The sequence below is a fragment of the Saccoglossus kowalevskii genome, chromosome 1, assembly GCF_978046115.1.
Source record: "Saccoglossus kowalevskii chromosome 1, keSacKowa6.1, whole genome shotgun sequence".
NCBI classification, from domain to species: Eukaryota; Metazoa; Hemichordata; class Enteropneusta; family Harrimaniidae; genus Saccoglossus; species Saccoglossus kowalevskii.
This window is the reverse complement of record NC_140641.1, coordinates 22,849,942-22,864,031: the sequence shown is the minus strand read 5'-3', so window position 1 is coordinate 22,864,031 and position 14,090 is coordinate 22,849,942. Positions and strand designations below refer to the sequence as shown.

Sequence of the window (14,090 nt, the reverse complement as noted above, 5' to 3'; positions counted from 1 at the left end):
TTCTACTCCCGGATCCCAATATTATAAAGAAACCCTACTTTCTAATTACACATTTGCACAGAATATATTTCTGGTATTATTTACAGTGATTAGTGGTAGATATATCATATCAGCTCTTAGTGGACACATGGCCAGTCAGGAAAACTCACGATGCTTTCACGTTGGTCTCATCATGTGACTATATTGTACATGTCTCAGTGCTGCTCCCCGATAATTTGATGGTTATAGGAAAGGTTATAGAAAAATAAAACAGAATAATTTACATCAAAAGCGTGTTTGCATTCATGTTTATTAAAACTGATTTTCTACTTCAAACACTTTACAACGACTTGTTTAATAAGTAGTTTATCATCTAATTTATATATTCTTCTGAGAAAAAATACATTTGTATAATCACAAATCAAGTTAAATTATATAAAAGATCCATCAACGGTACTTCAAGTGATGACCAAAGCTATGGATACTAAACTATCAGAGCGTCTTCTTTCCTCTGAAAAATATAATATACAGAAGACATCTTATCACTAGCTAAGAACATACATGCATATTTCGATTATGAATGTTTTTAGTATACACAATCATATGCACTTTCCGTCATTTCTGAATAATCTACAAATATTTGTTAAAATGCAACTTTATCTCAACAATTTATGACATATAGGTTGTAGTATTAGAGTGCAAATTATCATATACTCCATTTGAGTTACCTACCTTAATTAATATTCACATATGTATCCTTTCTGCTCATCACATGACTCAGATGTCCAAGTTGACTCACTCACAGACCTAACATTGAAACAACAATTTATTATTATCATATTCATCTTTTTCATGTTTGAATGAGTTTCACTTGTTATTCACTTGTTTAGAATACATTTATAAAGTGTCATTATTACAATAACATACGTTTCTTTCTTTCAGACACATTTCAACTTACCAGAATTGTGCGCAATTTTCTGTCGATGTTTCTTGGGTACTGTCTTTCCAGTTACTATAACAAAGCGGACCATCTTCATACCCCCACTGAGAAAGATCGTCAAACCTGTTTAGCCCGAACCAAAAGCTCTGAGTTGAACTTGAGTGAGTATCAAGCCATGAAGCAATGAACATATTCTGTGAGGATGTTTGAATACTCAGTAACTTCTTATTCGCATCTTCGCACGCCGTCCTCGAGTCTGACCATGTCAATTCATTCTCGTGAATTGAGAATTTGCGACACAATCTCACACTATCAATAAACGTCGATTCTGAAATACAATGAATTTTAATCCCAATAAGTTTATGTGTGTAGTTGTTAGTACGATTTAAGTAGTGCATCAAAACTTTGAACAAGTTTCTGTAGCCTGAAACATGAATGGGAAATTGATAATATATTGCATTATGTGTTATTTATCTATAGTTATTTTATTTAAAATGCTTGAAAGTTGCAATGAGTGAGTGCTCATGTCTTTTGAGCCTACGCAAAGAAACAACAAAAAATAAGCAATATATTACGATTTACAAAACATGATAATAATTGACGATCAAATGTTGGTTCTTGTTTTCCCAATGTTCAAATAAATAAAGATTAAACAAATTTAAATTCAATATATATATACCGATGCCTGAACCAACACATTCACCAAAAATGGCAACAGAATATTCGTTTAAACTTGTAATACGTACGTTGACAGGTAATGCCATCAGTATTTAGTTCGTATCCGCGTGAACAATCGCAAGCCACATTTCCCTGGCCTAGGTCAATACAGATTACTTCACATCCACCATTGTTATCCACGCAGCCATTTATTTCTGTGAATTATGTATAGTAAGTAACGACCCGTCACATGAATAAAAATCATATCTACTACCGACTAATTTAATTGTTTTTAATATCGCGTGAGGTGTTAATATATGGCACATGGTGAAATATATATTCATGTATCGATTTTTATGACGCTCATGCTGTTCGTTTGAATAAAAATACCATGCTAGGGTGACTTGACCCTATAAGTAGGCTGATTTTATTTTATATACATGTTTGCCATATACCAACATTCTCACGTGTTACATTTAGTGCAACTTTAACAGTGAATATGACTATGAACCTGGCCACCTCTAGAGCTATAAAATGCTACAGAATCCCGGTATCATCACACAATTAACGAACCATTATGGCTAAACACATTTGATCGTATCTAGACAGTCGTCCAACTAGTATGTGTTTTGTCACATTAAAATAATAGAACATTTGTATTGTTCTATAATGATAAGGTGGTCGCCGTATTAACAAATATATAATTCGCCCATTTATATATATATATATATATATTATATTTAATAATTAAATTAAAGTAATACTTAAATTAAATTAAAATAAATCAACATTAGTGTTAGTACTATGATAGTGGATAGGGTATGTTATATTAAAGGAAAATTAATGTTTTAATCTTAGTGCATTTATTGAGTCTACACTTTATGGAGCACAAACGTAATTGTCGCACTGGTTCTACTGTCCTTGGACGTACCTATTTCTTGCGCTGCTGTATCTTAAAGATGTACATATATGTTATGCAAAAAGAAGTAAATCGTGATATGAATGCACCATTTATTGTGAGATAAACATGATGTAGATGACGTAGAAATAATATGATACACAATTGAAGGCCACAATGATCAGTATTGCCTTGACTCAACGAAATGCTCGTATCTGTATCACATTTCAAGCAAAGAGTTGTTGATAGAGGTAATAATATAATAGTCGGGTTAGTCTACTCTACCCGTAACAAAGCTGATCTACTATCTTCATATCTACAAATAAACTTGGTCTCAGTACAAATGTAACAGTGAATGTGAATAACATCAAAAAAACATACAACGGAAAGCCAGTGGGTGTCTTATGTTGAGCACGACTCATTCCTTTGGAAACACCTGACGTCACCCATTGGTTGTATACTCAAGGTTTGTTTTATGTTTTGTGTTCTTGAGCTTTTATTTGCCCAACGCGACGTTTGTTTAATGATCTATAGTTGGGTATGATATTTATACTTCACATATTGTACATCATACCTTATAACTCAAACAATGGCACGTCGACAGTCATTTAAAATGGTTACGCGGGCATGCATTCCATGAGGCGTCGTAATTGCTGAACCTACTCACCGATGCATGTCACTCCATCCACATCAATTGTATACTCTGGATTACAAGAACATGTGGATTCACCAGGTCCAGTATGTGTACACACTTGGCTACATCCGCCATTATTGTCAACACACGGATTGATTTCTGTAATAAGACATTATAAATAGATTGGCGAACAGACACGGTATCCCAACGCTTAGAATAAATAATACCTACTTTATTGTGTATTCTGCATATTCAGAGCATTCAATTTCTGATTTAAAGATTACTTATTCAGAATAAATTCCGATTTAAAAACAAACTAGTTGTTTGACAGGTGTAATATAAAACATTTGAACCATATGTGGCACAGATCAGCAATGCATTTTTAAAAATATGATTATTTCCCAGTTATTATATTTCGACTTTTCTTTGAATTGTACAAGTAAATGTACGTTCTGAAAAATGACCAGGATAGCACACTGCGTTGTTAACAGTGCATATATGACTAATTTTGGTGTTTCTTGTTAGAATGATCGAGAATTATTGGGAATTATTAATACTCACCGTCGCACGTTTGTCCGTCCAAGTTTAGTGTGTATCCTGCGTTACATGAACAGCTGATGAATCCTCCATTGGAGTCTTGGTGGCATATCTGGTCACACCCACCATTTGCCGAGGAACATTCTCCAATGTCTGTTAAAGCCGAACAGTTTTGCATGATTTTAACATACGAGTTGATTTTGACGTCAGGAGTTATGATTTTGGTCGAAATATTCTTACTCAATGAGTATCTGGCGAGTGGCGAATCTCGACTTTTAGCACCGCATTCTATTTTTTTTAGTTTTCAAGGTATACGGTTACATCATTCTGCGACCACATTACACAGATACGAAATCCAGGTAATGGTATGAATATTGTGTATTGTACATGTATGTGGGATAGATTAATTTGTTAAAACGTGTTGTAGTATAATTCTCTGTGTGCACATTTCATAAAAAACAACTACGAAAAGTGCGACAAAATAACAACGTGATTATTTGTATATTAGAGTGTGTATAATATAACCTTATATGTATACATACCCTGATTGCACACATTAAAGACCCATCTACCAACCACACCAATATTTGAAGTAGCATCGATGTCTTTTATGTTACTGGTCCGTGAATCCGGGTGTACAAAAAATCGAACTCCATCGCCAGCATCGAAACCGACCTAAGAATATCATGAACATTGTGGAATTATTATAAAATATACCATCGTGATTTAGAGGTATGTAACTTCCCCATAGACAAATGCTTTTAGTTAGGCATAATAGTACTCTGTCAAATCCGAAAAAAAGTTCATCATTGGAACGAATTGTATATCTTAATGTCCAAATACATTTTCTGTTCTTACAAGTTCTTCACAAATCATGATCAAGATATTGGTATATTTTCTGATATTTTCTCAATATTTCTTGAACTATTATGTTTAATTATATTGACTCGAATTTCCGGTAGTTTCAGATGTCGGTTAAAACGCATATGTGATTTAAAACCGCGCATATGTAAGACGTCATTTTAAATTCTCTCAACCTAAATTTCTCTGCGCACGTACATTTGTTCTACCCCCGTCTAGTGATAATTCGTCGCGAATTGTGAAATAGTCAAAGTTTTGATTGACTTTAAAATTAGTAATTATGTCACCAATGCAATCCCCAAACCGCATAGTGATGATTTCAAAAATAACTATATATCTTAATCGCAATAGTGTAAACTAACGGTAATCGGCGTTCATGCTATAAACAATATAGCATACATATTTAGTACGATATGCAGTACATGTAAATTGACTTTTGCAAACCAAGCATCTGGTTTTATACTGTTAGTCAATGTGACCCCAATGATAATTTATAAAAAAGTAGACTTCCGTGGCATAAAACTCCTATATGAGGAAAAAATAATATTTGATTGAATCCTGCGATCTGAAGCTCTGTTTTTTTAGTCTCATTATGTTTATTTAATTAATTATCATTCTCTGCGTTAGCTTATATGATGATCGACAACACTGTGTCGGCCATTTTGTTGAAAGTTCTGTACTAAACGTAATTAAAATAATTTAAATACTAATGTTGACAAGACATTTGGCGTTATTCGTATATATGGTTTTTTTATTTAATGTATTTGTGAACTTAAGCTGTGCAAACCTGAGCTGCAATGCCACCAAGTCCAGTGTTAACATCACCTCCTGCATCGACTGAGGCTCCCGTAGTCCACGTGATGTCAGCGTAATTGAAGATGACGTGGCCACATCCGTTGCTATCAGTCACTAAAACAGCTTGAAACGTATTACGCTATAGAAATATAACCCAAAATACGTCGTTAAAGTGAAGAAAAGTAAAATAGTATGGTGTAACATTTTTGTTCAAAATAATAGATTGATTCACACAGTTTTGTTCGCTTATCTTAGTTTCAGTTACGGGCTTTTATGCCAGCGGCGATACATTTATATGTTCAGTTTTGTTATATTTTGATCGCGATTGTTTATAATGCTGCTAACAACGTCGCAAGTAGTACTGAATGTTGGGTGGTGGTGTTTAAAACCGACCAAGGCCAAAAAACTGTAATTTAGATTTTGCAAATAAATTTCTCGCACCAAATACTATTATCGACATAAATAAATATTGTACTTTGTGTGGATGTCACTTATCAATTTATGTTCCATTGCCTCATCAACGACCCCCTCCCCAATTTAATAAATATTAGTCAGTGTGTCGCACACATTGATGGAGCTGGGATCGTATGTCTCTTACCGATTTCTGCCCTATTGCAGATGTTGCAAAGAATGCAACGTCATACCACGTGATAACTATGGCTGATGTCGACTGGAAATTAATTCCGAAGGCCGACGATATAATTGTGTCTGCTTTGTCCAGAGTGGCCGTATCCGTTGTCTGTCGGTAAAACAGCTGCCCTCCACTGCGCACGTCAACATCAGCCCAATATGGTGCAAGTAAATGGTTTGTTCCGTGGGGAATAGGTAGCGGACTGTACGACAACTCTTCGTCATCGAATGATAAGACTCCATTTGTGTTTACCTGAAAGAAAACAAGCACCTTTAAATGCACCTGTCTTATAAATCTCGCTCGTAGTGACAAAGCGCTTCATTAGCGTAAGTAGTGAAACGAAGGCAAATCAGAGCCTTTGATTTATAGTAGTCGAGTACATATTTAATGAAGATTATTTTGTTGAAAGATTTTACTATACTCAAGAAAATGAAAGACTACAAACTAAATACAGTTGTCAATATGAACAAAAGTGATATTGATTGCAAAACACAAAGTACGCGCAGTGTCCACAACTTATCACAATAAACAGTTAAAATACGTGTTACCGGCGTCGTGAAAACAAAAATCAACACAGGTGATCCAACCACTCCGAGCAATGATATATTATATTTCCCATTAGCAAAGTACATATCATGACCTACCCAGAGTTGACTGTGTGATGTACCGAAGAATGTATAGGATATTCCATTCAATACGACGCTCCCATCATCCGCTGGTGGGAATTCAATATCAGCGGTTGACACCCCGAAGTCGAACATCAGTGGATCTATTAAACATATAGATACATATATAAGTGTGGCTGCATCAAGAACACTGGATGCTTGCAGTAAAGGATGCACGGGTGTACTGAGATACAAGCATGGACCAACCACTTGTCGCACAGAAATAAACCCCATACGTCATTATACTAATTATATGAATTGTAGTTTTACGATCTCGAGTTGTTTTTCCGATGGTGACGTACACAATACTACGTTAATCTGTAGAATATCTAGAGTGGCTGATAGTCTACAAAACTCAATTGATATAATCATAGTGGATTCAGTAAAATCTGTACCTGTTGGTTTGTCAAGGAAAGTGTAGCTTGCCGCAAACCCCCTGTACTGGGCGGAATCGTCAGAAAAGAAAAGAACGTTGACCTTGCTGTCGAACGACGTCCATACCCTTCCTGAAAACTCTCCACAGTATTTGGTTCTTGCAATGCCGACGTCCTCAAACTGATGACAAAAATATGTACATACTTCAAAAATGATGTATACATTCACTCTCGTTTCAAGTACTGATGAGAGGGAACTACTGTATATATTACTTCTATAACAGCAAATTTGTTTTTTTTTGTTGTACACACAATTTAAACAATTCCGTCCGAAACCACGTTGACTAATTCACATATGGTACATATCCGAATTAACTGATGCGATAACATACACGAACATGTATTGTATTATATTATATTGGGTGAAATAACATACCAAATGATTGTAGTTAGACACACATATTCCGTAATTACAATATCAACCACAAACCTCTACGTAATCCCAGAGACATCTTATTCCAGCTGGATGATCAGGATCACCCGAAGACGTATACGATTCTATCTCGATTTTCACATCCGTAAGTGTAATCTCTATAATTTTATTTGTAGGTGCTTGAATTGTTGTCACACAGTTGCTGTTACTTGGGTAATTGCTAGGATAATTCGGTGAAGTTACCGTCCCTGTTGAACTCGTCAGAATCTGACCACAGGCTGATAATGAAGCAACATGAAAAAAAGCACGGATAGCAACGATAATCGAAAAGTATTGGCAATCTGGAAGAGTCGCGATCAATAGCGACATTTGAAGGAACAATGTATTAGAAAAATAACTAATTGCATACTTGCTCTCTTGGTGACACGATGTGGGTGTGTCTTTTCTAAACCAGTGAGTTTGTCTGGAAGCAGCATGGTTTTAGGATAACTACCGTGTGGATTGGATTTCTATAAAAAAAGTAGACGTCGAAATCGGTCACTGACATGATAATTATACGTTACATATGTTCAAAATGCATGCAGCATTCACCCAGGTACCAGATATACATTGTCAATCCTCAAAATTGATAGTGTGGTGAGCAGATGTAGTGATTGTGTGTATGGCCTATTATGGAAGTCGAAAAATTGATTTGATCGTTTCTAAGAATAAATTCATAATGATTATCTGTACAATGTATGTATATATGTCGGTACTCTAGTTAATATCTAATATATCCAACGTGTATTCTACACATAGCGTTATCTATATTCTACTCGGTAAATTTATAATTGTTCATGTCAATTATATGTTCTTAATAAAGTTGAATCGCATATATTATCGTGAGAATTGCCAACTTTACGAATTATTTTAAATTATATATATATATTCTCAAAGCATTCCCCTAGGGACATTCTACATTCTATGCCAAGACAACAAATTAACAAATCAGAGTCTATAACAATGTTAACCCTATAAGCACTCATTGGATTCCATATTATCGTCATGGTAATACACGCATAGCCATTCTAATTTTGTACTGACTGTATAATATTTAATGTTAATATTATTGCCAACTTAGATTGACTATTTATTCAAAATGGGTTTTATATGATTATAGATACTCACCTTCGCGTAACCCAATATTGGGGCTGGTCTGAAACACGTTATTAAAACTAGAAATACATTCCATTTCCACATATTAGCAGGCTCTATACGTTAGTCGTAGCCGCTTTAACAATACTTCTGTTGCTGAAGGAAAATTAATCATTAATACATGATATATTCAGCGTGTTTTACCCACCCTATGAGGAGATAACGTATATAATAATATCTCTCGCGAGACTAGCATGAAGTATTTGACAATTTAACTTTGTACCCACTTGTCCACACCTATTCATTTCATAACAACCATCAGCATAGAGACATTGCTAAACTTGGTGCTAATAGTTTTAGTACACATATCTGCGTCGAAACTCGTCAGTCACATACACACACATACGCACTACGTACCTCAGTCCGGCAGATTCACAAGACCCGAAATGATGCCGATGAATTTGAAAAGCATATTATCTACATGTTTCTATGAATCGCTTCAATATCTCGCTTGCATGACCTCTCAGAATTTGTCTATTTATTTCCCACGAAAAGTAATTCTATTGAACAAAACCTTACTAACATAATTTTCTCATCACGATAGACACGCATGTCCCCCAAATAACATGTTCATTTTCTTGTTGTATATCAATATACCGCGAGCTCCTGAATAAACTGATGTTTTGTTTGCTCGTGGAGTATCTAATAGTAGACAATACGGATAAGGCCCCGAAGCCCCGCACAAAAGACAAACATATAATTGGATCCGATGAACTGTTTATTGCAGCTCGACATGCCGACAGTAAGACCATTGAAGTCACGCTATGTACGGTTAACTACTGCATTGTTATTACTCTATATAAAATTCATTTACGCTGCTCCCCGTCACCTGACTCCAGTGTTCTAAAATACCTGAACGGCACAACATTACTATATCACGCAAGTCATCAATGTAATTATTATATATCTAGAATTGAACGGTTCCTAGTCATAATGATTTGATGAAGATGATGATCACCTCATAATAATGTCGTCGACTTTAGAATTATGTTTGACAAGTGCAGTCATTTCAAAGTGAACAGTTAAATCATTTGAAGCTGTCCAGTCAGTATCATTACAACAGTACTTTGCATTCTGGCCTGGTTGGCCATATTGTTGAAATGATACAATCAGACAGCGGGTAACATGTCCGGGATGTCAGCACATTTTCAAAGATATAGTACGAGTTGCAATGGGTTAAATACAATTGACATACCAAGAGAAGTCGTGAATGATATCAAAGAAAATGTTTTTAAACTGTGTCTAATCCAGGTACCTTTTCTGTCCTTGGTTATGCCATTGGAAAGTACGTACTCTTATTGTTTAACCCATTTAACCAATGTGCTTATTGGACACTAAAATTACTCTTTCACTTTGATATTAAAAGTAAATGATTTAGAAAGCCGTGCATATTTTTAAGGTAGTACATATGTAAACAAAAGTATAGTTTGGTCGCAACTACGATAAAGACTTTCCGTTTTTGACATTGTTAACTTCTTTCATATTTGGGGGTCAACGCTCGAAAACAACTGATTTTGACAAGAAAATTCATAAACATATTGAGAATAATTTATAAGGAAATATTTCTTATATGCACACCAATGATAGTTTGCATTCCTACCGATTACAAAAGAATATTACAGAAAACAAATATAATTCGCTGTAATCCCTAAATTTTCGCATTTTTTTTTGCTTAGAATTATGACTGAAAGAAGTTGAATGAAATTGCAATAATGTAAAAACCAACTTTCGTATAAAAATAACTTTAATAAATATGATTTTACTTAGTAAAAAATGGAAAGTCGATCTAATCTACATATCATTTCATTAAAACACATTAATAATGTTATTATCACTTTATATGTACACTGGGTGATTATGGGTTATGTAAAGTAGTCATTCTCTGAACTCTGGTCGTATAAGGGTAAATAACTGCGTGGTTTTGTTTTTCGTGGATTCCTTTTAAAATTTCACAATGTGTTGGTGGTTTGTCAATTTACAAAATGCAAAATGTGTATATAATCAATTGCGTTATAACATGCATGATGAACATAGCTGAACATTAGCAATTCATTGTCAAGGTCACCTATTATATACATTTAACATTTTTTTTGGTGGTATATGAATTCCATTATTTCTTTAAACATTCAACATTATGCAGTCATATAACTGACTACAGTTCTACACTAGTACTGTTGTATATGTGTTAACCACGGTCATTGTACATCCCTTAAAAGATACCCCGTTATTACTTTATTGTGACTTCAAGTTGTTAATTACATTGTACATCCCGTGGTTCACGATTTAAACGGAGTTATATCTTTTTTTAAATAAATAGGCTATTATTGCTTGTCCTCTTCCACCGATAAGCATGGCAGAAGTTTCGATAGAAAATCAACTTCTTACGTGAGTGAATACATATTTTTGATTATTTTGAATTGGTGAGTTCACATTGTCCACTTTAAATCAAGGGGTGGAGCTCCTAAAATAGACGACTTTCAATTTGCTAACTAAACAAATTGTAGTGTGAGCTTCATCTTCTCCATCTTTCATTTGTGAAGAGTACATATCACACTTTTTCATAATGTCCTCCATATTTCTTGCCCCCGATTGTTGTAATGATTTCGCCGTAATGATGATGCTATATATGTCAGCGGGTAGATGTAAGAATCATTTCAGTTTTGCACACAAATGAATGATTGCTGGATTTTATTATTCCAGTTTACTTGATTTAAATGTTTCGAATTACGACGTCACGTCGATTCTTACGAGGCACTGAAATATAATTAACGTTTATTTGGTAACCCATGGCAATGAAGAACACCGGATGGTTTATTACAAATTGATATCCACCAAACCGCAAATTGAGGCTCCCCAGATCACGATTCCGTTTATTAATACGGTCAAGGGTTACAATAGATTGCAATCATGTCGCCATTCGTGGCGCGCCACGAAGCTTCAAACATGCTTCAAACTAAAGATATTTAGAAATGTATTATTGATAGTAAATGTATTGACGCGTGGTTAATTACTTAACACTGTGTGAACACAACCCAATTAAAAAACTGTCTGTGACTGCATATTCAACAACAGCAACGTCCGCCATTTTTAGACGTAACGACGTTCATTCACCATGGAAACTAGAAACAACATACTGTATTCACTAACGTATATTATTGAAAGTAGAAATTGACGTTTGTTTCTCGATTCTGTCAGGTGAATCATAATTCTGTGTATTTCCGGCACTCGTTGGTTATCAATACCCCTTACATTCAAGTTATTTGCATATGATGAGGAGTAATCGATGTCATACAATTTGTGTGCGTATTGATCTGGACGTCAAATTGGTATGACGAATGCATCACATGGACCACGAACGTTTGCGTTCAATGCATAGTTATTGCTGACCATCCACACTATAGTTATATTGTTTAGAAGCCAATGAGCGTTCGTGTACTATATCACATGTACTTATATTTTTAGAAGCCAATGAGCATTGGTGTACTATATCACATTTGGACACAAACTGAATAAAAATAAATCAGTGGTTAAAGTTAATTAAAATGCAGTAGACATTCGCGTATGTTCACAGTATGCTCCTTTTGTGTTAGGACCAAAACTGTGTACAGTAATTATTGTCCTTTTGGAACTGGATGCGTTATTACCAAACGCTTCAGCGTGGTATTAATAATTTGTTTTTAGGGTTGGGTGATACCAAGGTGGGAAATGGATGCACATATGGGGTTAATTCCTGGAATTGCAATAGAGAGGGCTCAGGCCAAAATACAATATATAGTGTTTTCATGTTTCGTCTAATATTTCTGTGATATTCTGCTGCTGTAACTAATGCAAGATTTGTTCTGAAATTCAGTGTATTGTGTGCACTCAAGGGTTATTCGTTTTTGCTTAAAACACCCCTATTTTTGACTCCCATGTGCGAAGCACAAAATGGGAGTCTTTGCAGTTAGTGTGTCTGTATGTGTGTGTGTATGTGTGTATGTGTGTGTGTGTGTATGTGTGTGTGTGTGTATGTGTGTCCGACTGTTCCACTGCTATCTCAAGAACCATACATCGGTTTTTGATGAAACTTGATGCATAGATGCTCTGGGCCAATGCGCAGATTTGATTAGGTTTTGGTAAAAATCCATGCTCGTTAATTACCTAATTTGCATGATAATTAGCTAATTTTTAGCTGTTCTATGACTGTTCCACTGATATCTAAAGAACTACTCATTGGATTTTGATGAAACTTGGTACATAGATGCTCTGAACATATGCGCAGATTTGATTAATTTTTGGTAAAAATCCGTGCATATTAATTACCTAATTTGCATGATAATTAGCTATTTTTTAGTGGTTCCATGACTGTTCCACTGATATCTAAACAACCACTCATTGGATTTTGATGAAACTTGGTACATAGATGCTCTGAACTAATGCTAGGTTTTGATTAGTTTTTGGTAATAATCCGTGAATACTAATTACCTAATTTGCATAATGATTAGTCAATTTTCGGTTTTTCCACTGATATCTCAAGTACTAATCATCACATTTCAATGAAACTTGGTACATAGATGTCATACGACACTGCACAGACCTGATAGTTGTTATGGTAATATCAGTACATATTAATTACCTAATTTGCATAATTAATTAATTTTCAGCATTTGATATAAGTAGTTAGCATTGCATTTCAATGAAACTTGGTACTTACATACTCAAGGACTATGCAGAGATTGATTGTTTTCGATAAATATTTGTGCATATTAATCACCTAATTTGCATAATTAGTTAATTTTCAGCTTTTCCACAGGTATCTCAAGTACTAATCATCGCATTTCAATGAAACTTGGTACATAGATCCTTTAGGACTATGCAGAGACCTGATTAGTTTTAGGGTAAATAATTGTGCATATTAATTACCTAATTTGCATAATTAATTTTCAGCTTTTCTACTGATATCTAAAGTACTAATCATCACATTTCAATGAATCTAGAATTATGCAGACCCAATTAGTTTCCGGTAAATATTTGTGCATATTAATCACCTAATTTGCATAATTAACCAACTTTCACACTGATATCTCAGGTACTATACATCACATATCAATGAATGTACATGGATGCTGTAGGACAATAGACAGACCTGAATAATTGTGGGTTAAAATCTGTACATATTAATTACCTAATTTGCATAATTAACCAATTTTAAGCTTTCACACTGATATCTAAAGAACCGTAAAAACTCCAAAATTTCGACCGGTTTTAAATAATTGGTGTTAGATATGTGACGTGTTTTTAGAGTCAAAATTAAGGTGCATTTTCGGACGGTCGAATTTTTCAGAATAGAAATCAGCAAATGAAAAAATGGGGGTGAAAGACAGTGTGCTTCATTAGTTTTTAAAAAATGCAATGTCCGTCAATTGACGTAAACTTCCTCATGTTTCACGGTAAAAGCAAAGGTCGTGGCCGAGTTGTAACTCAAAATCTAAACAAAGTCATCAATCAGTGAG

At 34.7% G+C, this 14,090-nt stretch overlaps 1 protein-coding gene across 2 annotated transcripts; it reads right to left on the bottom strand.

The window, feature by feature from the left end:
- Nucleotides 1-258: 258 nt before the first annotated feature.
- On the bottom strand, nucleotides 259-9,045 carry LOC102809561 (uncharacterized). Of its 2 annotated transcripts, none has more exons than XM_085499823.1 (15): nucleotides 8,956-9,045; nucleotides 8,572-8,694; nucleotides 7,814-7,913; nucleotides 7,462-7,682; nucleotides 6,993-7,152; nucleotides 6,577-6,701; nucleotides 5,900-6,184; nucleotides 5,294-5,440; nucleotides 4,188-4,320; nucleotides 3,670-3,798; nucleotides 3,142-3,267; nucleotides 1,666-1,791; nucleotides 938-1,247; nucleotides 712-786; nucleotides 259-490 (listed from the first exon to the last, which is right to left on the bottom strand). In XM_085499823.1, exons 2-14 carry the CDS (start codon nucleotides 8,641-8,643, stop codon nucleotides 717-719), a joined length of 2,004 nt encoding a protein of 667 aa, XP_085355949.1. In that variant the 5' UTR covers nucleotides 8,644-8,694; nucleotides 8,956-9,045; the 3' UTR covers nucleotides 259-490; nucleotides 712-716. The 2 variants fall into 2 exon arrangements, with proteins under 2 accessions (XP_085355949.1, XP_085355950.1); XM_085499824.1 differs by having other exon boundaries at nucleotides 8,572-8,688; nucleotides 8,956-8,973.
- Nucleotides 9,046-14,090: the final 5,045 nt, after the last annotated feature.